Source organism: Mesoplodon bidens, assembly GCF_964165515.1.
Source record: "Mesoplodon bidens genome assembly, chromosome: 7".
NCBI classification, from domain to species: Eukaryota; Metazoa; Chordata; class Mammalia; order Artiodactyla; family Ziphiidae; genus Mesoplodon; species Mesoplodon bidens.
Genome location: NC_138164.1, coordinates 25236044 through 25261408, shown reverse-complemented (window position 1 = coordinate 25261408; position 25365 = coordinate 25236044). Strand labels below are relative to the sequence as shown.

The 25365-nt window shown below is 35.4% G+C and overlaps 1 protein-coding gene and 1 pseudogene across 2 annotated transcripts in view; both read left to right on the top strand.

Annotated features, from left to right (window-relative positions):
* Positions 1-25146, top strand: part of GUCY1A2 (guanylate cyclase 1 soluble subunit alpha 2) — a gene marked incomplete at its 5' end in the record, with an annotated part of 427337 nt that extends 402191 nt beyond the window's left edge. The window contains one exon of the mRNA XM_081239600.1: positions 24372-25146. Coding sequence (XP_081095726.1) covers positions 24372-24579 — 208 coding nt within the window. The 3' untranslated portion in view covers positions 24580-25146. The remainder of the gene's footprint in view (positions 1-24371) is intronic.
* On the top strand, positions 5306-6353 carry LOC308620055 (HIG1 domain family member 1A, mitochondrial-like; annotated as a pseudogene). Its single transcript has 2 exons — positions 5306-5366; positions 6060-6353. The product of its transcript is annotated as an HIG1 domain family member 1A, mitochondrial-like (transcript).
* Positions 25147-25365: the final 219 nt, after the last annotated feature.

Sequence of the window (25365 nt, the reverse complement as noted above, 5' to 3'; positions counted from 1 at the left end):
TTTTCTTCTTTCTTGAGATGAGCTTGAATTGCTATAAACTTCCCTCTTAGAACTGCTTTTGCTGTATCCCATGGGTTTTTTTTTCTTTTAGAGATTGTTTTATTTCTTGAAACACTTCAAATAAACATTCATATTGAGGAGACACTGATTTTCACCTCCAGAAATGAATTGAAATTCAGAGATGTTTGGTTGGATTTTTAAAATAAATTTCGACATACCATGCGTTATAGGCACAAATTCTTTTAAATTTTCAATATTATAATGTGTATTAACTTGGCATTATCCTGCCTCAAGTGCCAAAATTTCTGATTTGAAATTCTAAAATTCTGAGAACTTATTTGCTATCTGCATCTAATCTTACCTGAAGTGATGAGATTCTTTGTTTTTTGTGTTGTATTTTTTTGTTTATATTTTTTTACATCTTTATTAGAGTATAATTGCTTTACAATGCAGTATTAGTTTCTGCTTTATAACAAAGTGAATCAGTTATACATATACATAAGTCTCCATATCTCTTCCCTCTTGTGTCTCCCTCCCTCTCACCCTCATTATCCGACCCCTCCAGGTGGTCACAAAGCACCGAGCTGATCTCCCTGTGCTATGTGACTGCTTCCCACTAGCTATCTATTTTACGTTTGGTAGTATATATATGTACATGCCACTCTCTCACTTTGTCCCAGCTTACACTTCCCCCTCCACATATCCTCAAGTCCATTCTCTAGTAGGTCTGCGTCTTTATTCCCATTTTGTCCCTAGGTTCTTCATGACATTTTTTTTTTTAGGTTCTATATATATATGTGTTAGCATATAGTATTTACTTTTCTGTTTCTGACTTACTTCACTCTGTATAACAGAATCTATGTCCGTTCACCTCACTACAAATAACTCAATTTTGAATCTTTTTATGACTGAGTAATATTCCACTGTATATATGTGCCATATCTTCTTTACCATTCATCTGTTGATGGACACTTAGGTCGCTTCCATGTCCTGACTATTGTAAATAGAGCTGCAATGAATATTTTGGTACATGTCTCTTTTTGAATTATGGTTTTCTCAGGGTATATGCCCAGTAGGGGGCTTTCTGTGTTGGATGGTAGTTTTATTTTCAGTTGTTTAAGGAACTTCCATACTGTTCCCCATAGTGGCTGTATTAATTTACATTCCCACCAACAGTGCAAGAGGGTTCCCTTTTCTCCACACCCTCTCCAGCATATATTTTTTGTAGATTTTTTGATGATGGCCATTCTGACAGGTGTGAGACGATATCTCATTATTGTTTTCATTTGCATTTCTCTAATGATTAGCAATGTTGAGAATCCTTTCATGTGTTTGTTGGCAATCTGTATATCTTCTTTGGAGAAACGTCTATTTAGGTCTTCTGCCCATTTTTGGATTGGGTTGTTTGGTTTTTTTTTTGATATTGAGCTGCATGAACATTTGTATATTTGGAGATTAATCCTTTGTTAACATTTGTTACTGTGGTGTATCATATTGATTGATTTGCATATATTGAAGCATCCTTGCATTCCTGGGATAAACCCCCCTTGATTATGGTGTATGATCCTTTTAATGTGCTGTTGGATTCTGTTTGCTAGTATTTTGTTAAGGATCTTTGCATCTATGTTCATCAGTGATATTGGCCTGTAGTCTTGTTTCTTTCTCACAACTTTGTCTGGCTTTGGTATCAGGTTGATGGTGGCCTCGTAGCATGGGCTTGGGAGTGTTCCTCCCTCTGCTATATTTTGGAAGAGTTTGAGAAGGATAGGTGTTAGCTCTTCTCTAAATGTTTGATAGAATTCTCCTGTGAAGCCATCTGGTCCTGGGTTTTGTTTATTGGAAGATTTTAATCACAGTTTCAATTTCAGTGCTTGGGATTGGTCTGCTCATATTTTCTATTTCATCCTGTTTCAGTCTTGGAAGGTTGTGCACTTCTAGGAATTTGTCCATTTCTTCCAGGCTGCCCATTTAATTGGCATATAGTTGATTGCAGTAATTTCTCACGATCCTTTGTGTTTCTGCAGTGTCAGTTATTACTTCTTTTTCATTTCTAATTCTATTCTAATTCTATCTAATTCATTTTTTTCTTCATGAGTCTCACTAATGGTTTATCAATTTTGTTTATCTTCTCAAGAAACAGCTTTTAATTTTATTGATCTTTGCTATCGTTTCCTTCATTTCTTTTTTATTTATTTCTGATCTGATCTTTATGATTTCTTTCCTTCTGTTAACTTTGGGGGTTTTTTTGTTGTTGTTCTTCTTCTTCTTTCTCTAATAGCTTAAGATGTAAGTTTAGGTTGTTTATTTCTGATGTTTCTTGTTTCTTAAGGTAGGATTGTATTGCTATAAACTTCCCTCTTCGAACTGCTTTTGCTACATCCTATAGGGTTTTAGTGGTCGTGTTTTCATTTTCATTTGTTTCTCGGTATATTTTGATTTCCTCAGTGATCCCTTGGTTATTAAGTAGTGTATATTTTAGCCAACATGTGTTTGTAATTTTTACAGATTTCTTCCTGTAATTGATATCTAGTCTCATAGCATTGTGGTCGGAACAGATACTTGATATGATTTCAATTTCTTCAATTTACCAAGGCTTGATTTATGACCCAAAGTATGATCTATCTTGGAGAATGTTCCATGAGCACTTTAGAAGAATGTGTATTCCTTTGTTTTTGGATGGAATGCCGTATAAATATCAATTAAGTCTATCTTGTTTAATGTATCTTTTAAAGCTTGTGTTTCCTTATTTATTTTCATTTTTGATGAACTGTCCTTTGGTGAAAGTGGGGTGTTAAAATCCCCTACTATTATTGTGTTACTGTGGATTTCCCCTTTTATGGCTTTTAGTATTTTCCTTACATATTGAGGTGCTCCTATGTTGGGGGCATAAATATTTACAATTATTTTATCTTCTTCTTGGATTGATCCCCTGATCATTAGGTAGTGTCTTTTTTTTGTCTCTTGAAATAATCTTTGTTTTAAAGTCCATTTTGTCTGATAGGAGAATTGCAACTCCAGCTTTCTTTTGATTTCCATTTGCATGGAATATCGTTTTCCATCCCCTCACTTTCAGTCTGTATGTGTCCCTAGGTCTGAAGTGGGTCTCCTGTAGACAGCATATATATGGGTCTTATTTTTGTATCCATTCAGCTAGTTTATCTTTTGGTTGGAGCATTTAAGCCATTTACATTTAAGGAAATTATCAATATCTATGTTCTTATTACCATTTTGTTAACTGTTTTGGGTTTGTTATTTTAGGTCTTTTCCTTCTCTTGTGTTGCCTGCCTAGAGAAGTTCCTTCAGTATTTGTTATAAAGCTGGTTCTGTGGTACTGAATTCTCTTAGTTTTTGTTTCTCTGTAAAGGTTTTAATTTCTCCATCAAATCTGAACGAGATCCTTGCTGGGTAGAGTAATCTTGGTTATAGGTTTTGTTTAAATATGTCCTTCCTCTCCCTTCTGGCTTGGAGAGTTTCTGCTGAAAGATCAGCTGTTAACCTTATGGGGATTCCCTTTTATGGTATTTGTTGTTTTCCCTTGCTGCTTTTAATATTTTTTCTTTTTATTTAATTTTTGATAGTTTTATTTATATGTGTCTTTGTGTGTGTCTCCTTGGATTTATTTTGTATGGGGCTTTCTGTGCTGCCTGGGCTTGATTAACATTTTCCTTTCCCATAGTAGGGCAGTTTTCCACTCTAATCTCTTCAAATATTTTCTCAGTCCCTTTCTTTTTCTCTTTTTCTTCTGGGACCCCTGTAATTCGAATGTTGGTGTGTTTAATGTTGTCCCAGAGGTCTCTGAGATTGTCCTTAATTATTTTCATTCTTTTTTCTTTATTCTGCTCTGCAATAATTATTTCCACCATTTTATATTCCAGGTCACTTATTGGTTCTTCTGCCTCAGTTATTCTGCTATTGATCCCTTCTAGAGAATTTTTAATTTCTTTTATTGTGTTGTTCATTCACTGTTTGTTTGCTTTTTATTTCTTCTAGGTTCTTGTTAAACATTTCTTGTATTTTCTTCATTCTATTTCCAAGATTTTAGATCATCTTTACTGTCATTATTCTGAATTCTTTTTCAGGTAGTCTGCCTATTTCATCTTCATTTGTTAGGTCTGGTGGGTTTTTTCCTTGCTCCTTCATCTGCTGTGTGTTTCTCTGTCTTCTCATTTTGCCTAACTTACTGTGTTTGAGGTCTCCTTTTTGTGGGCTGCATGTTCTTAGTTCCCATTGTTTTTGGTGCCTGTCCCCAGTGGCTATGGTTGTTTCAGTGGTTTGTGTAGGCTTCCTGGTGGAGGGGCCTAGTGCCTGTGTTCTGGTAGATGAGTCTGGATCTTGTCTTTCTGGTGGGCAGGTCCACGTCTGGTGGTGTGTTTTGCAGTTTCTGTGGCCCTATTATGATTTTATGTAGCCTCTCTGCTAATGGATGGGATTGTGCTTCTGTCTTGCTAGTTGTTTGGCATAGGGTGTCCAGCACTGTAGCTTGCTGGTCATTGAGTGGAGCTGGGTCTTGGCGTTGAGATAGAAATCTCTGGGAGGTTTTTCACTGTTTGATATTACGTGGAACTTTGTGGTCTCTTGTGGACCAGTGTCCTGAACTTGGCTCTCCCACTTCAGAGGAACAGCCCTGATGTCTGGCTGGAGCACCAAGAGCCTGTAATCCACATGTCTCAGAATAAAAGTAGAAAAAAATAAAGAAATAAAGAAGATAAAAGAAAAGAAAGTAAAATAAAATTAAATTAAAATAAAAATAAAATAATTATTAAAAAAATTAAAAAGAAAAGAAAGATAGACAGAAGAGAGCAACCAAACCAAAAATCAACTCCACCAATGATAACAAGTGCTAAAAACTATAGTAAAAATAAAATTTAAAAAAAAGGACAGATAGAACCCTAGGGCAAATGGTAAAAGCAAATCTATACAGACAAAATCACACACAGAAGCATAGACATACACACTCACAAAAAGAGAAAACGAGAAAAAAAATATTTATATATATATATATCATTGCTCCCAAAGTCCACCTCCTCAGTTTGGTATTATTCATTGTCTATTCAGGTATTCCACAGATGCAGGGTACATCAAGTTGATTGTGGAGATTTAATCTGCTGATCCTCAGCCTGCTGGGAGGAATTTCCCTTTCTTTTCTTTGTTCGCACAGCTCCTGGGGTTGAGCTTTGATTTGGCCCCACCTCTGCGTTTAGGTCACCTGAGGGCATCTGTTCTTTGCTCAGACAAGATAGGGTTAAAGGAGAAGCTGATTCAGAGGCTCTGGCTCACTCAGGCCTGGGGTAGGGAGGGGTACAGAATGCAGGACCATCCTGTGGTGGTGGAGGCCGGTGTGACGTTGAACCAGCGTGAGGCACACGGTGTGTTCTCCTGGGGAAATTGTACCTGGATCACGGGATATTGCAGTGGCAGGCTGCACAGACGCCCAGCAGAGGAGGTGTGGATAGTGACCTGTGCTTGCACACAGGCTTCTTGGTAGCTGCAGCTGCAGCCTTAGTGTCTCATGCCCGTCTCTGGGGTCCGTGATGATAGCCGTGGCTCGCACCTGTCTCTGGAACCCCTTTAAGTGACGCTCTTAATCCCCTCTCCTCGTTCACCAGGAAACAAAGAGGCAAGAAAACATCTCTTTCCTCTTGGGCACCTACAGACTTTTTCCTGGACTCCCTCCCTGCTGGCTGTGGCACACTAGTCCCTTCAGGTTGTGTTCACACAGACAGCCCCAGTCCTCTCCCTTCATTCCATAGGTTTTGGTTCATCGTGTTTTCATTGTATTTTGTTTCTATGTATTTTTTAATTTCTTCTTTGATGTCTTCAGTGATCTCTTGGTTATTTAGCAGCACACTGTTCAGCCTCCATGTGATTGTGATTTTTACAGTTTTTTTTCCTGTAATTGATTTCTAATCTCATAGCATTGTTGTTGGAAAAGATGATTGATAAGATTTCAATTTTCTTAAATTTTCCAAGGCTTGATTTGTGATCCAAGATGTGATCTCTTCTGGAGAACAGAACCAGAGAATTTAAATGACTTAAAGAAGTCCTGTGGTTTTCAAAAGATTCTTCAATCACTGTCTACCAACACAGATGTTTCTCTTTCTTCATATAATGAAGATCATGGATCTAAATTTATATGAATTGCCAGAGGGGCACCATTTGTCCCCATTGGAATGGCAGGTTTTGCAGTAATCGTTGTGTATGAATTATATAAATTGAAGAGAAGAGAAAATACTAAAATGTCCATTCACCTGGTTCACATGTGCCTGACAACCCAAGGCTTTGTTGGAGGAACAATGACTCTTGGTATGGACTATTCTATGTATCAGGAATTCTGGCCAAAAGCTAAACCTTAGAAGAGATGCAGTCTTGGTCTTGTTGATAGTGCTTGCTTTAGTCAGACATCTCATATTGAGGTTATATGTTTATGTTGAAAATAAATTGTTTGAGTGGGTGAGACAATAACATGGTAATTTGAAACTGGCTTCTTTTTTTGCAGGTTTAATTTGCCTGGTCACGAAATTATTGGTGACTAGCTCACTAACTATGTCATTCAGGGGAATCAAATTAGCACAAAAGAAACATGTCACTTTTGCATGCACATGATAATGGTAAAATGTCCACCTTCTTAAGCTCTCCTCATGAAATTAGTTCTAAAGAAGAGAACAAGCCAATCGTGAAATACTCCTAGCTGCTACCAAATATCACATGCTTTTGACGTTACGTAGGAATCCTATTTGCTTTATGGCATTCAGTTTTTAGGACTGGTTTGCTCTTGAAGAACCCTTTCAGAACAATGCATAGAATATAATATTATAATATTATAAGCCTCCCCACACTGACAAATTGTGTGTGTTTAAACCAAACATGAAAACTGATAACAGAGATGCTTAGAAGTAGTATTTATTTCAGGATCATACTTGTAAATATGATAATAACTTAATTATGGATCCTAGTTTTGCTTTTTTGTTATTGCAGAATTTTATTTTGCTGCTGCTATTTTAGAATAATTTTTAAATGTCACCTTCAAGCAGAAATATGTATTTTAAGTGCTTATGAAAAGGTAAATGGAAAACACTGTTTAAAGTGTGTATAGTATGTTTATTTTCTAAGAATCATAAATGTTAAACTAAATAAATTATCTATCATGGAAGTGATTAATGATTTTTGAGCAAGCTGATTTAGTCAGACATTTTATACAAACTTTGGTATGCTACAGAAAGCTTTATTCCATCTGTGAAGTTCTCTCATCTGACCTGAATTTATATTCTGTGGTGATAATATGGGGAATGTAATGTTAATAAAATGTGAACACTTTAAAAGAAAAAAAAAAGGAAGAATGAGGAGGAGGAGGATTAAACTCTTGAAGAAGAGAAAAAAGTTAACTTTTTGTTTTCTAGCTCCTAAATATTTTCTTCAGGCTGATTTGACTTCTTTGGGACTGAAGTCATTACAACTTTCTATGTTCTCCTTACAATGATCTAGGCTAATTCTGCTTATGATTGGTTCAGGAATACATCAAATAGAGAACACAGAATTCTTTAAAATTGTTTCTGCATCTAATATTTTAATAATGAAGTCAATGACGGATTCTTCACTTTAAAAATATGCATATTTTTTTCCTTCCACTCCACGCTTTGTCTTTTATACAGAAAGACTAGTGTGATATTGGACTTATTTTTTTTAAATAATTTTGATCAAAGAAGTAAAAAATGTGAAGAAATTATTTAATTTTTAAGAACAGATTACAGTTGTCTTTTCTAACCTCTCATTTGCCACCTCTTTTTTGAAATATTGTCTGTAGACATGTAATTCTTCTTAGTGTTTTAATTTTAACTCTCTTTGATTTTTAGTCTGTTAAATGGAGATTTTAGGCTGTTAAAGCTGAAAATTGACAATGTCCACAGAAACCAATGGAGCAGAATTATTTTTAGCTATTCAGTATCCTAAAATTAAGAATTTAGGAAGCATTTGTTTTGCCATCCAAATAAGAAACACATACCAGAATGTGCACTCCCTAGCAAGTACCAGGCACACAGACTGTGGAATTTATAGTAAGCACACGTTGCTATCAATACTTAACACAAGATGGTTGCAAAAAGAAATGAGCCAGGGTGTCACAGAGAGCCTCTATGGCTCTCTGCCTTATACTTTTCAGGGACATATAGGGAAACTGTCCCCTTTTGAAAACTTGTCCATTAACTTGAATTTTAAAGCCCACAAACGAGTCTATAAAATTGTTACAAAATCTGCAACTTAAAATCTTTGTAACCTTAAAATGCATACAGATTTCGTGAGCTCCTTCTTTTTATTTCATAGTAAGCCAGATTCTTACTTTCCTTATTTGGACAGGAGTGGTATTTCCAAAGAATGAATCATTGAATTTCAAGGGATTTTAGGCTGTCTGACTCAATAACTATAGTTTTATTGAGCCCATCTTCAAACTGTATCAGATTTTGGAACAGTGAAGCATAAAGCAGAAATACGGAGCAGAACTTTTATTCCACTCAGATGGAAAGAAAAAAGTGAATAGGAAAAAGTAGGAACTACAAAATACTTAGAAAACCACAAAGAATTTTTATCTTTTTTTCATTTTCTTTTCTCAGAACTGTTATCCTTCTCCATCACTCAAAGACATAATGTCTAATGCCATCATAACAGAGTCCAAATGCATTCCCTAGCAAAAAGATATTCAGGTAATTAACAACAGTAGAAAATTCTAATTTAACGTTGCAGATTGAACACCTGAGTTTTCATTAATCTTTTCTGAAATAGTAGGAAAGTGATAGTAAAAATATAAAACAAGTATAATCCTCTCCCAACATATACATATAAAGAAGGGAAAAGGAGATAACAATGGAAGAGAGCAAGATGAAAAGTGTATACTTTAGTGGTATTTTGCTTAGTACAGAGGGGAACAATGATGTCTCAATTCTTACAGAAGAAGGTACAGATAAGAAGCAAGCTTATACACTCTAACTCTAAATATCAGCCTATTCAGAAAAAGAGAGAAACTAATTAGAGGATTAATTTTCAAAGTCCAACACATAACTGAGAGAAATTTCAGAAAAAGTACAAGAAGTAGAAACAACCCCAGGTATTTTAAGATGGAAAAGATTTAATACAGTGAATGATATGTTTACAGAACCATGAAAGGGGGAAAAAGAGCAGATTCTAAACTGGGTATCTTGAATGATGCCAGCAAATATAAAACTGGCTAGTTAAGCCTCTGATGTCACAATTGGAGTTATAATAGTCTAGGTCTGGAGCCATGGCCACAGCCATACTAAGCTTTGAATCTCAGGAAGCTGAAAAGTGGCTGCCTAAGTGTTCATTCCAGCGATTAGGAGGTTGGGTGAAAAAGTCACCACTACTGGACGATTTTCCTGATACTCAGGAAACTAGAAACTGGAGCCTTCTTCTGCAAAATTCTAATCTGATAGCCAGGGTTAATAGTCAGTTGCCAAAAGAAAATGGAATCAATTTCACTTCTGACATTCAAATCTTGAACGAGTGACTCTAATTGTAGGAACCTAAAAATCACTCAGAAACTTAGTTGTGAGGAATTTGAAAAATGTAGTTTCTAGCTGGGTAGCCATGTGCTCAACTAAAATTCTATTATTTAGTGCTCAACTAAAATTCTATTATTTAGTAAGAATAAATTTGGGAGGGACAAATAACTCTAGAAGTATACAATAGTTTATTTTCCTTGAGATACTGAATGAAAATGGCTCTAAATTTGAGCAGGTGAAACAGGCGGACTAAGTAGCAGTCTATATACTGAACAGTGAGATTCCGAGTTCATTTCCTCCATTTAACTTCCAGAATGCTGGAAGCCAGGTTTAATGTCACAGGCATGATTGGAACATTGTTACTTGCACAAATTAGCCCAAGGGAAAAATGCTAAATGTATAGATATTTGGGAGCCCTAACGAAATGCCCAAAAGAAACCCACAACTTTATAAAATCTTGCCACACATAAAGCTTCCAATCAGATTGTACTGTATCACAGTTAAGTAAAAGGGACTTCCAATGATATTAGTCATTTTTGAATGCCTTTAATATGAAAGAGAAAGACCAAAATAAGCAAGCAAACAACAACAACCAAAAAAAAAAAAAATCCCAACAACAAGTAGTCAATAAGCATTTGGAGGAAATGGAGGCAATATAGAGAACAGAAGAAAATCAAAAAGGATGATTAATATTGTCATAGATTTAAGATTGTAAGTAAGAACAAAACACTTAAATAATGAAACAATCATATAACAAATATGAGCTCTTGGACATTAAAAATATGATATCTGAAGTTTTAAAATTGTTTTAAAATCCTTGTGAGGATTACAAAATAATATTAGAGGAAATCATGCAGAAAGTAGAATAGAAAAATGAGCAAGTAAATCACAGAGAAAAGAAAACAAACTGGAGGATCAATTTACCAAGTCCAATATATAAATAAGCAGAAATCCAGAAATAAAAATACAGAATAAATGTAAAAAATTATCAACAAAATAACAAAAAATTCTCAGAACTGAAAGATATAACTTTGTATATCAAAAGGTTCCACTAATGGTCATTTTAATGAATAAAAAGATGCATTGAGGCACAATTATCATTAATTTTTATAAAACCAGAGACAGAAAGATGATGATGATGATAAAAGAGAGAGAGAAAGAGTGAGAAACTGACAGAAAATTTATACCCACTGGAATAGGAAATGGAATGATACCTGACTTTTTAGCAGCAAAATATTGAGGAGAAGATAATTTCCAATCAAGAATTTAATGATGCATCAAACTAATCAAGTTGAGAAGAGAATGAAATAAAGACATTTCAGATATTCAGTCTTCAAAAAGTCACTATTCTCATATGCTTTCCAGGCCTCAGCTCTGCAAAATGCCTCATATATTATTGTCTCTTGCCTTGGTCTTAATGAATTCTTCAGTGAGCAGTAGCATGGAAATGAATAAACAAGTTTGTGGTTACTTTGGTAGATAACATTCTAAGTTGTTGCTCTCTTACAACTTTGCATATTACACAGGTCTTTTTAGTTGCTGAAACAAACAAAAAAATTTCCAATCTGCATGATGATTTCAAACATGCAGATGCTAGAGGACTGCACATCTATTTGGTCACTATTAGAGACTGGAAATACATCTATTAATTTCAGCAAGGTTTGATTTGTCTAGGGAGTTACCCATGACATCAACTCAGCTAAAACAAACAAACAAAAAACACTTTATGAAAAAGACATTTTCAGCAAAAATAAAAGTTCCTTCTTTCCATCTCAGTCCTCTCCTGCCCCATAACTATTACAATCAAAACTGACAATGCATTTGTTCAGCATCTAGCTCTTGGAAGGCATTTAGGAACTAACTGTTGACCAACTAACTGCTGAACTCATTGACCAGAAGACTACATGAAGGTAAAACCTGGCTTGAGAATTGTATTACTGGTTATCTTTCCTAATTCTACAGTCTTGGAGTAGTATGAGAAATGCACATAGCAAAGAGCCCTAAAGGCCTACCTTATTAACAATCAAATCAAAGTATAGATTTGGAGAAAAAGGAATAGAGTAATGAAAGATCAAATTCTAACCTAAGCCATTAGTTTAGAATAATAAGCTATTAGTTTAGAATAATATATGACCATCACCCTGTATATATGACAATTATACATATGTCATATATATGTATATATAACAACCTGTATATATGACAATGAAGTATGATCTGAAGAAGACAATAAATCCTAGAATACGATGCCTGAAATGTCACTGTTACAACTTGATTACTTTTTTATAACTCTGGATCTTGTGTTAAAATGGAAATTACATTTAGGTCATTTGTACCTCAGTGTGATTTAGTTTCAGGTCCTTTTCTGAGACAGAATACAGGAGAGCACAATGCTTAGTGAAAACAAGGGAGAATGGGCATTTAAACAAGAGCCGAAGGAATCAGAGAACAGCTTCATTACATAGCAGTGAGGGAGCAGCTTCAGGGACCTCCATGGAGGTCCGTGGCATGCTTGAGGACCATCCAATGATCTGGAGAAGCAGTTAATTTTCATCTTGAAAATCAATTTGTAGAAAAAACTCTGTTGAGAAGAGGAAGGGTGACAGGCAGGTAAACTAGGATTTGTGTGGCTTCTGCACACTTGTTAAACATGTTGAAATTCCCAAGTTGTATATCAACCACTTAGGGATTAGAGCTGGAGATTAATTTAGATTTATGTAGAATTTAAGCTTCCATATCAGTCCTGAGTTGCTGAAGAAATGAACTGCTAGGCAAAGCTTTAGAGCCAGCCAAGGGACCTGGACTTAATAAAGCATATAAGAAGGGTCAGAAGTTCTGAGGTGATTAGTGTATAAATTTTTAATCCCTGTATACACATTTGATCATTTATTTATCACCATGACTCATCATGACCAGGTGTGCTGTGTGAAAAGTTTCCCCCGACCTCCTGCACAGACCCGCCAGTAACTCATTCAGATTTTCCTATTGGAAATCATCTGAATATTGCACTTCAGTATTTATATATAAAAACTTGCTAAATACTGGATATCAAAGGAGCTTGATCAATTTATCCTTATATGCTCTCATTTTTATAATTAAAATTTAAAACTGTATTTAGTTTATTAATACCAAAACATATACTTATAAAAGAATAAAACTCCATAAAAGTTGATGCATTTGTGACTTTAGCACAGTATATATGAGATGAATTTAAAATGTCAAGAAATTAATTCATTATTAAAAGTTTCCTCCCAGACAAAGTCCAGTGAATTATTTAAGTTGTGGCATCCAAAGCCACTGCTGCACCCTCTTTCAGTCATTTACAAGGGCTTTCATAGAAGTTATCCCAATTTTATTATTCATTGTCATAAAAATCTCAATTATAGCAAAATATAAAGACCTTAGTAAGGCAAACAAACTGTAAAGATAGCAAAATTAGGGAGCTTAACATGTAGGAATAGAGAAATGTAGTTTATGTCGAATCCTATTTGTTGATAATGGGCCTTTAAGTAAACTTGTTGGAAAGATTGAGCTTATGGCTCTATTTTATAATTGGTGGAAGTGAACTTCATTACTCTGGTTCTAGAATTTTGTACTAAGATCCCACAGTCATCATTTCTCCCTTTACTCTACAGAATTTCCTCTTTTGGATTTTATCATATGTTGTACCATATGCTGGCTTTTATTCTTAATTTGTATCATCAGTATTTCTTGCCCTTTAAATTTTGTATTAACATATTCTGTGCATGTCCACTTACTCTCTTCTATTCAGAGGACTATTTCAGCATGTCACAAGCACTCAACAAGTGTCTATTGATTGACTGGCATCATTGATACCCACATGTTGCACATTGATGACTGTTCTGAGCTAAGAAAAATTATTCTGGAATTCAATGCTAAATTAAACTATTGTTTAGGGAATTTTACATTTTTTTTCTTCTTAAGTAACTGATTGTATATTATAAGTAAAGATAATCAACATCTATAAAAACAAAAAGAAAGCAAACAGTACTAAAATGACTTCTATTCTGATTGTCATTAAGGCTTACCTACACCTCAGTTTAGTTATTTTGTGATATAAAGCTATCTTAAAGAGAAGTGGCCAAGATGATAGAGTAAGAAGACCCTGAGCTCACCTGCTTCTATGAGCACACCAAAATTACAACTATTTACAGAGCAACTATTGATGAGAACAACCTGAAGCCTAGTGGAGAATATTTTCTACAATTAAAGCTATGAAAAATGAACCACAATGATATGGATAGAAGGGACAGAGATGCACTGTAGTCAAGACCCATACCCCTAGGTAGGTGACCCAGAAAAGGGAGGATATTTACAATTGCAGAGTTTCTCCCCAAGGAGCAAGGGATCCAAACTCAACATTGGGCTCCCAAACCCCATATGGGCTTCTCAGTCCAGGGGTCCTACACTTGGAAGACAAACCCCCAGAATGTTTGACTTTGAAGAGCAATGGGGTTTACTTTTGGGAGAGACAGAGGGCTGTAGAAATAGAGACACCACATTTAAAGGGTTCATGCAAAGCCACATGCTCTGGGACCCAGGGTAGAAACAGTAATTTGAAAGGACCCATTTGCTGTTCTTGGAGAGCTTCCAAGAGAAGTAGGAGACACCTGGGACTCTATCTACTACAAGGACACTGGTGGTTCTGACGAGTACCATTTTGGAATCTTCCCTCTAGCTTTTAACCACTGGGACTCAGCTAGTCAGCACCAGTTCTGGGAAGCCAAAGGCCAAGTAGCTACCTGTGTGGGGATAAAATCTCACTCAGCAGCAAGTCGGCTGATGTAGGAACCTCTGAGCTCCAGCTGCCCTGGGACACGGTTCCACACAACAGTAGGATGACACCAGCTCCAGGTAACTCTTGGCTCTGGCCCACTTAACAACAGGCAGATACAAGCCCAGGACCACTGCAGCCTTACAACCACCTGTTTCAACCTGACCCACTCACAAGCAGGTTGGCACCAGCACCAGACTCAAGATCTGCTGAATTCTATCCTGCCCACCAGTGGGTCAACATTAGTTTCTGGACACTTTGGTGCCCTCAGCCAACTACCCTAGGATCTGGTCTCTCCCAGCAGCAGGTTGACACTAGCTATGGGGTCTTTAACCCTCCAGCCAGTCATCACAGGACATGGTCTCACCCACCAGTGGGCCCGCACTAGCCCCAGGAATACCTAGGCTCTGTAACCAGCTGGTTCATAACCCAGCCCTGCCACCAGCATACCAGCACTAGGAATGGAAGTTCCCAGTTGGTGCAGCCAGTCATTCCAGGACCCAGCCCTATCTACCAGTGGCCTACAGCCTTTACCCTAGTCAGAGTCTGGCAACCAACTGGACCTAGGGCCAGCCATGACTACCAGTACACCCACAGTAGTCAGTCCACCACAACAGAAGGGCCCATGTAGCCCACCTAGAGAGCACCCCTAGAGCATATAGCTCTGGTAACCAAAGGGGAGTGTGCTGCTGGGCCCCATATGTCATCTCCTACATAAGAACAATTCTCCAAGATTGAGAAACATAACCATTCTACCAAATACATAAAAATATAAACAGAGAATTAGGCAAAATGAGGCAAAAGAAGAATATGTTCCAGAGGAAAGAGAAATATAAAAACCCAGAAGAACTAAATGAAGTTCAAGATAAGGAATCTACCTGAAAAAGAGTTCAAGGTAATGATCATAAAGATGTTCAAAGAACAGGGGAGAAAAATGAACGAAAAAAGTAAGAAGTTAGAAGTTTTCAACAAAGAGTTAGGAAATGTGAAGAAGAATGAAACAGACCTAAAGAATACAATAACTGAGATAAAAATACACAAGAAGAAATCAAGAGTAGATTAGATGATACAGAGAAATGAGTCAGTGGATTCAAAGACAGAGTAGTGGAAATCACTCATGATGAACAGAAAAAGAATTTTTTTTAAAAGAAGCGAGCTTAAGAGACCTCAGTGACAACATCAAGCATATTATTAACATTATAGGGGTCCAAGTAGAAGGAGAGAGAGAGAAACAGGCAGAGAATACATATGAAGAACTAATAACTGAAAACTTCCCTAACCTAGGAAAGTCAACAGACATCCAGGTCAAAAAAACACAGAAAGTCACAAACAAGATCAACACAAAGAGGACCAGACCAAGACACACTGTAATTAAAATGGCAAAAGTTAAAGATAAAGAACATTAAAGCAGCAAGGGAAAAGCAACATGTTATGTGCAAGGGAATTCCCATAAGACTATCAGCTGACTCTGCAGGACAGAAGGGAGTGGCATGATATATTTAAAGTGATGAAAGGAAAAAGCCTGCAACCAAGAATACTCTACTTGGCAAGCTCTTTTCAGATTTTATGGAGAAATCAAAAGTTTTACAGACAATAAAAAGCTAAAAAAGTTCAACACCAAAAACCAGTTTTACAAGAAATGTTAAAGGGCCTTCACTAAACAGAAAAGAAGAGGTCAAAACTAGAAACACGAAAATTACAAAGAGAAAAATCTCATTGGAAAAGGCAAATATACCACAAAGGTATTAAATCAACTATGTATAAAACAAGAAGGTTAAAAGACAAAAGTAGTAAAACCAAACTGTATGCATAATAATAAATAGTTAAAGGATACACAAAACAAATTGATGTAAAATATGTTTGAAACAGTGAATGTGGGGGAGAAAAATTCAGGGTTGTTAAGATGTGTTTGAATTTAGAGATCAATAATGTAATATAATCATGTATATATATTTTGCTATATATAAACCTCATGGCAATCACAAACCAAAAATCTATATAGATACATAAACACAAAAAAGAGAAAGGAATCCAAACATTAAAGATAATCATCAAATCACAAGGGAAGGAAGCAAAGAAGAAAAATGGAACAAAAAAGAACTACAAAAACTACCCCAAACCAATTAATGAAATGGTAATAAGTACAAACCTATCAATAATTACTACAAATGTAAATGGACTATGTGCTCCAAAAAAAAGACATACAGTGGCTGAATGGATACATATATGTTGACTTTAGGATACTCACTTTACATCTGAAGATACACACAGACCAAAAGTGAGGGAGTGGGAAAAGATATTCCATGCAAATTGAAATGAAAAAAAAGCCAGGGTAGCAATACTTATATCAGACAAAATGACTTTAAAAGAGAGATTTTAACAAGAAACAAATTAATATATTACTTAATGATCAAGAAGAAGATCTAATGATTGTAAATATATATACCCAACGTAAGAGCATTTAAATATACATAAAGCAAATATTAACACACGTAAAGGGAGAAATTGATAGGAACACAATAATAGTAGGGGACTTCAACACCTCACTTACATCAATGGGCAGATTATCCAGACAGAAAATCAATAAGGAAGCACTGGCCTTAAATGACACATTATGCTTGATAAGTTTAATGGATGTATATTGAACATTTCATCCAAAAGCAGCATAATACATATTCTTTTCAAGTGTACATGGAACATTCTCCAGGGTAGATCACAGGCTAGGCCACGAAACAAGTCTCAGTAAATTTAAGGAAAATGAAATCAGATCAAGCATGTTTTTTGATTTGGTATGAGAAGGGAAGTGAACTATAAGAATAAAAACTGCAAAGATCACAAACAAGAGGCAGGTAAGCAATATGCTACTAAACAACTGATGGGTCAATCAAGATATCAATAAGAAAATCAAAAAATACCTTGAGACAAATGAAAATGGAAACATAACAGTTCAAAATCTATGGGATGGGGCAAAAAGCAGGTCTTAAAGAGAATTTTATAGCAATACAAGCCTACCACAGGGAACAAGAAATATCTCAAATAAATAATCTAATCTCACACCTGAAGGAACTAGAAAAAGAAGTACAAATAAAACCTAAAATTAGTAGAAGGAAGGAAATCATATGGATCAGAGCAGAAATAAAGGAAATAGAGAATTTTTTTAAAAACCAATAGATCAGTGAAAATGAGATATGAACTTTTGATAAGATAAACAACATTGATAAACATTTAGCCAAACTAAAAAGATAGCCCAAATCAATGAAATCTGAAATGTAAAAGAGTAAGTTACAACCAACACCACAGAATTACAAAGGATCGTAAGATATTACTGCAAACAATTATACATCAATTAAATGGACAACCTAGAAAAAACGGACAAATTCCTAGAAATGTATAATTTTCCAAGACTGAACCAAGAAGAAATAGAAAATATGAACAGAACAATTACCAGTAATGAAGTTGAATCAGTAATTTTAAAATTCCCAACAAATAAAAGAGCAGAACCAGATGGACTCAGAGTTGAATTCTACAAAATATTTAAAGAAGCATTAACACCTAATCTTCTCAAACTATTACCAAAAAGTTGAAGAGCAAGGAACACTTCTGAACTTATTCTATGAGGCCAGCATCACCCTGTTACCAAAACCAAACAAAGACATCACAACAAAGAGAAAATTATAGGCCAGTATCAATGATGAACATAGATGTAAAAATCCTCAACAAAATATTAGCAAACTGAAGTCAACAATACCTTAAAAGGATCATATACCATGATCAAGTGGGATATATCTCAGGGAATCAGGAATGGTTCAATATTTGCAAATCAAACTATGTGATAAACCACATTAACAAACTGAAGAATAAAAATTATATTATCTTTTCAGTAGATGCAGAAAAAGCTTTTGACAAAATTCAACATAGATTTATGATAAAAGTTCTGAATAAAGTAGGTATAGAGGGGACATACCTCAACATAATAAAGGTCTATATGACAAATCCAAGCCAACATCATATTCAATAATGAAAAACTGAAAGCATTTCTTCCTGAACAAGACAAGTATGCCCACTCTCACCACTTTTTATGCAGTACAGTATTGGAAATCCTAGCCACAGAAATCAGACACACACAAAACAATTTTTTTTAAAGAATCCAAGCTGGAAAAAAAGAAGAAAAATTGTCACTCTTTGAAAATGACATGATACTATACATAGGAAATCCTAAAGATGCCACAAAATAAAACTACTAGAACTTATCAATGAATTTGTTAATGTTACAAGACACAAAATTAATATACAGAAATCAGTTGCATTTCTTTTTTTTCTTTCTTTTCTTTTTTTTTTTTTTTTTGCGGTACACGGGCCTCTCACTGTTGTGGCCTCTCCTGTTGTGGAGCACAGGCTCCAGACACACAGGCTCAGTGGCCATGGCTCATGGGCCTAGCTGCTCCGTGGCATGTGGGATCTTCCCAGACCAGGGCACGAACCCATGTCCCCTGCATTGACAGGCAGACCCTCAACCACTGTGTCACCAGGGAAGCCCCAATATACAGAAATCAGTTTCATTTCTATACACTAAAAACAAACTTGTCAGAAAGAGAAATTAATAAAACAATCCCATTTACAGTTGTATCAAAAAGAATAAAATACTTAAGAATAAATCTAACTAAAGAGGAAAAAGACCCATACTCAGAAAACTATAAGACACTGAGAATAGAAATTGAATATGACACAGATGGAAAGATATATAATGCTTATGGGTTGGAAGAACTGATATTGTTAAATGACAATGGTACTCAGTCAGTCTGCAGATTCAATGTAATTTCTATCAAAATACCAATGGCATTTTTCACAGAACTAGAACAAATAATTCTAAAATTTGTATGGAGATACAAAAGACCCAGAATAGCCAAAATAACTTTGAGAAAAAAGAACAAAGCTGGAGGTATCATGCTCCCTGATTTTAAACCATACTACAAAGCTACAGTAATTCAAAACAGTATGGTACTGGCAGAAAACAGACACAAAGGTCAATGGAACAGAATAAAGAGCCCAGAATTAAGCCCACAGTCATATGGTCAATTAATATACAAAAAAGAAGAATGGGGCTTCCCTGGTGGCGCAGTGGTTGAGAGTCCGCCTGCCAATGCAGGGGACACGGGTTCGTGCCCCGGTCCGGGAAGATCCCACATGCCACTGAGCGGCTAGGCCCGTGAGCCATGGCCGCTGAGCCTGCGCGTCCGGAGCCTGTGCTCCTCAATGGGAGAGGCCACAACAGTGAGAGGCCCGTGTCCTGCAAAAAATAAATAAATAAAAGAAGAATGAAAATGCAATGTGAAAAAGATAAATGGTGTTCGGTAAACTGGACAGAAGAATCAAATTGGACTAATTTTTCACACCATATGAAAAGTAAAATCAAAATGGATTAAAGACTTAAATATAAGACCTGAAATTGTAAAACTTTTAGAAGAAGACTTAACTAATATGCTTTTTCTCATTGGTTCTAGCAATATGGTTTTGGACATGTCTCCTTAGGCAAGGGAAACAAAAGCAAAAATAAACAAATGGGACTACATCAAACTAAAAAGTTTTGCACAGCAAAGGAAACTATCAATAAAATAAAAAAGCTCTCTACTGAATGGGAGAAGATATTTGCAAACCACTTATCCAAAAAGGAGTTAATATCCAAAATATACAAAGAACACTTACAACTCAACATCAACAAAACAAAAACACAATTTAAAATCTGGGAGAGGACCTAGGTAGACATTTTTATTTGTTTTTTTTTTTTTTTTGGTGGTACGCAGGCCTCTCACTGTTATGGTCTCTCCCCCTGCGGAGCACAGGCTCCGGACACGCAGGCCCAGCGGCCATGGCTCACGGGACCAGCCGCTCCGCGGCACGTGGGATCCTCCCAGACCGGGGCACGAACCCGTGTCCCCCGCATCGGCAGGCGGACTCCCAACCACTGCGCCACCAGGGAAGCCCCAGTAGACATTTTTAAAGAAAACATACATATGGCCACCAGGCAAAGGGAAAGATGCTAATCATCAGGGAAATGCAAATAAAAATCACAATGAGATATCACCTCACACCTGTCAGAATGGCTATTATCTAAATATCAACAAATAACAAGTGATTCCAAGAATGTGGAGAAAATGGAACCCTAAATCACTGTTGGAGGGAATGTAAATTGGTGCAGCCCTTATGGAAAACAGTATGAAAATTCCTCAAAAAATTAAAAATAGAACTATCAAATGACCCAGAAATTCCACTCCTGGATGTTTATCTGAATAAAACAAAAACACTAATAAGAAAAGATTCATGAACCTCTATGTTCACTGCAGTTTTATTACAATAGCCAAAATATGGAAGCAACCTCAGTGCCCATCAATAAATGAATGGAAAAAGAAGATATGGCATATGCATACAATGGAATATTACTCAGCCATAAAGAAGAATGAAATCTGCCATTTGGGACAACATGGATGGACCTAGAAGGTATCATGCTATACAAAATGTCAGAGAGAGAAAGACAAATACTGTATGATTTCACTTTTATGTGGATGCTAAAAAGCAAAACAAATGACTGAATATAACAAAACAAAGCCAGCATTAAGTATACTGTGAACAAACAGGTGGTTGCCAGAAAGGAGTTTGTTGGGGGAAGGAGAAATAGTTGAAGGAGATTAAGATGCACAAACTTCTAGTTACAGAATAAATGAGTTATGGTTATGAAATGTACAGTGTGGGTGGGCAATATTGTCAATAATTATGTAATATCTTTGTATGATGACATATGGTAACTAGGCTTATCATGGTGATTATTTTGAAATGTATAGCAATATCAAATCACTACTGGGTATGACAAGAACTAACATAGTGTTGTAGGTCAACGATACCTCAAAAGTGAACAAACACAGTAAAAGAGATCAGATTTGTGGTTACCAGATGGGGGTGGGGGAAGCAGGAATTAGATGGATGTAGTCAAAAGGTACAAACTAACTGTTATAAGGTAAATAAGTACTGGGGATGTAATGTACAACATGAAAAATGTAATTAGAACTGCTGTATGTTATATATGAAAGTTGTTAAGAGAGTAAACCCTAAGAGTTCTCATCACAAGGAAAACAGAATTTTCTGTTTCTTTAATTTTGTATTTATATGAGATGTTCACTAAACTTATTGTGGTAATTATTTCATGGTGTAAGTCCAACCACTATACTGTTCACCTTAAACTTATACAGTGCTGTATGTCAATTATATCTCAATAACACTGGAAGAAAAAAAAACTATCTTAGTGTAGCTTTATTATTTATTGTAGTGCTAAGCTTGACTAGGAGTTAACAGGTCTGGACTCTACTTTCAGTGCCAACACTGTCTTACTGCTCCCATTAGCAAAGCACTCTGTCTTACTCTGGACTCACTTTTACCCTCCATAAATTTGTCAGAGAAGAGCATGTTTAGACTTTGCATGGAGTTACATTATGCGAATAAATGAGATAAGTTAATTGAAAGAATTTTGAAATGTTAGAATGAGACTCATTTACCTATATCCCTAGTTAATATAATCACTGTGTAATATTTTTAAAGGAATGGTCAATTGGAAGTTTTTAAAAAGGAAAAATCACAATGAGATATCACCTCACACCTGTCATATTGGCTATTATCCAAATGTCAACAAATAACAAGTGCTTGCAAGAATGTGGAGAAAACGGAACCCTCAGTCACTGTTGGTGGCAATGTAAATTGGTACAACCACTGTGGAGAACAGTATGGAGGTTCCTTAAACCACTAAAAATAGAACTACCATATAATCCAGCAATCCCACTCCTGGGCATATATCTGGAGAAAACCTTAGTTCAAAAAGATACATGCACCCCAATGTTCATTGAAGCACTATTTACAATAGTCAAGACATGGAAGCAACCTAATGTCCATCAACAGAGGAATGGATAAAGAAGATGTGGTACATATATAAAATAGAATAGCCATAAAAAAAGAATGAAATAATGCCATTTGCAGCAACATGGATGGACCTAGAGATTATCATACTAAGTGAAGTCAGTCAGAGAAAGAAACATCATATGATATCACTTATATGTGGACTCTAAAAAGATGATACAAGTGAACTTATCTACAAAACAGACTCACAGACTTCTAAAACAAACTTCTGGTTACCAAAGGAGAAAGATGGTGCACGGGGATAAATTAGGAGTTTGAGATTAACATATATACACTACTATACATAAAATAGATAATCAGCGAGGACCTACTATATAGCACAAGGAATTACTCAATATTCTATAATAACCAGTATGGGGAAAAGAATCTGAAAAAGAATGGATATATGTATATGTACAACTGAACTACTTTGCTGTACACCTGAAACTAACACAACATTGTAAATCAACTATACCCCAACATAAAATAAAAATTAAATTCAATAAATAAACTGAACAAGTAAGAATAAAATCTTTAAAAAATCTTTTATAAGGCAAAATACTACAACAGTTATTCATAAGGGTAAATATAGATTGCTCACATTATAAGAATTCTTAGTACTACCAACTGTTATTTTCAGATAATATTTTTATCCATTAAGAACTTTTGACAAGGAATGATTCTTTTTCTCTCTTTAGTGTAAAGATGATTATCATTGCTTGTGCAATGATCTTACATTTTTCAAACATTGTTTATTCTCCTTGCACTCACTGGCTTTTTGACTTTGCCTTTTCTCTGTCATAATGGTTCCTTTCACCCCCAACCCACCTCTTACCCTGAATAACTTGGACCTGCTATTAACATTTACCTGTCTTAGGAATATGAGTTGTTTTTAGGGAAAAAGTGATAGGTTTGGCTCCACTGTTCCTTCCAAATAAAGTCTAAACTTTTAGTTTTGGACTTCAAAAGTTTGTCTTAACCTACTGCTTCAGCCTTAACTCTCACTCTTACCTCATTCTATAATGGTATCCAATAGTTGGAAACATGTTGATCCTGATCATAATTTTCTTGTATCTAAACCTTTGATTATGTTGTTCTCCACATTCACTTGTTGAAATTCTGCCCATCTTTAAGTACCATTTCATCCATGGAGATTTAGTGGTTATCCCACTGTAAACTTTTTCCCTCTCTGGGCTTCGACACTTTTTGGATTCACCTTTCTTATGGCATCTAGCCTATTGTTTTATATTACTTTTATATTACTGTGGCTTTTGTTTGCTTATTCAGTTTTTATTTTCTGTTTCTTTTATTCTCTGTGTCTATCTCTTTTGACAAAATTTTAAGCTTCTTAGCTTGGTGTGTTCTACTTATTATATTCACAACAGAATCTAGGAGATTTTTCTAGGTCAATAAGAAGGAGCCCATAAAAGATGTTGAATTAAATTGAATTGTTGGACCACTTTTTTAGATATGGCTATCAAACTGAACATTTCATGGAACTGGACAAGCATAAATCTCCAGTATTAGTGTACTAGAAAATTGTCTTTAACTATGACTGTATGGGACGAGTCAAGCTGTTTGACAAATAAGTGACAAACAAATATTTTCTAAATGTGAATTTAGAAAATATGTGTTGCTAGAAATCAGTAACCAGATATCACAGAAACATGGAATTATGACTGTTATTCTACAAAGCTAAAAACTTGATTTATGTGTATGACACATAGGATTTAAATCTTATTGAGAGTCTACAAAACATTAAAGGAGTGCTCCAGAGTTAGGCAGATTTTTAAAACAAAGAGTAAATACTGCATGTTTGAATAAAAACTTGTATTATGCAGTTTCTTTAGCCTTTTGTTTAGGAAAAAATCAACTTTGAACAAATATTTTCCAGTAGCACCAAGAACAACTTTGCTTTTTTAAAATTATTATTATAGCGTGAAGGTATTTTCTCCTGAGAAATAATATTTCCTAGTATTTAGAAGGTAATGAAGGCCACATCTCTACAAAGAATGAAGGCATTTAATATGAGCTCAGTCATTGATAGGTTTCCTGAGTCTTTAAAATTTGTGTCCATTTTTTCTCATCTCCCCTGCCCATATGATTCACATTATATATTTTCTTCTTAGATTATTAAAACGAGAAGAAAGTTTCACATTCATTCCTCGGTCCCGTGAAGAGCTTCCAGACAACTTTCCAAAGGAAATCTCTGGGGTCTGCTATTTCCTGGAGGTAAGAACTGGTCCTAAGCAGCCAAAGCCTTCTCTTTCTTCATCGAGAATAAAAAAGGTTTCCTACAACATTGGCACAATGTTCCTCCGGGAGACAAGCCTCTGAGACCTGCTACAGATCAAAGACTCCTCCAAAAAGCACAAGCCCAGAACATGGGTCATGACAGGAGAATGGAAACATTGTTTATCTTTCACTGCTCTGTGGAGAACAAGCAGTGGAATTTCTGTTATGTCAGGCAATAATCCTAGAAAAAGGAGGGTGATGACTGTCAATAAAAAACTGAAGGGCAAAGGGGAAATAAGATGTATCCATTCTTATGAGTGTTTTTGGTCATATATATATTATGTATAATATATATATGTATTTTAATTAATTACAAGTGTGAGGCCACTTTCAAAACTAAACAATAAATAGGTTCCATGTTTTCTTGTTTGTCACACATACAGGTATCTTTCTCTATATATTTGTATCACTTTTGAGAGCCAGTTTTGATTATATATTCCTACATTTAGTGAGTGAGTATGAAAGGAATATTTTCTAATTTTGTTTTTCTGAACAGACATTTCATACATATATCATGGTAGTGTGGTAAACTTCCCAGCAGGAAAAACTGTAACTTGGCAAAATATTTTAGGGATATTACTTATTTTTATACATATCTCTTCTAGATAATTTCACACAGCATTAGCATTATTAGATTTTCACAATCTGCTACTGTATAGTTGGTATATTATGTAATTCCAACATATTAATTGAATATAGTTTCACTTATTTAGAGAGATAAGTGCTTAGATTGAAAATACACATAACCTAGGATTTCAGATGCTGAGAAAGCATAGTATATCTGCTTAGTAAATACAGCTTTTAGATTTGATTAATGTAGCATAGAAT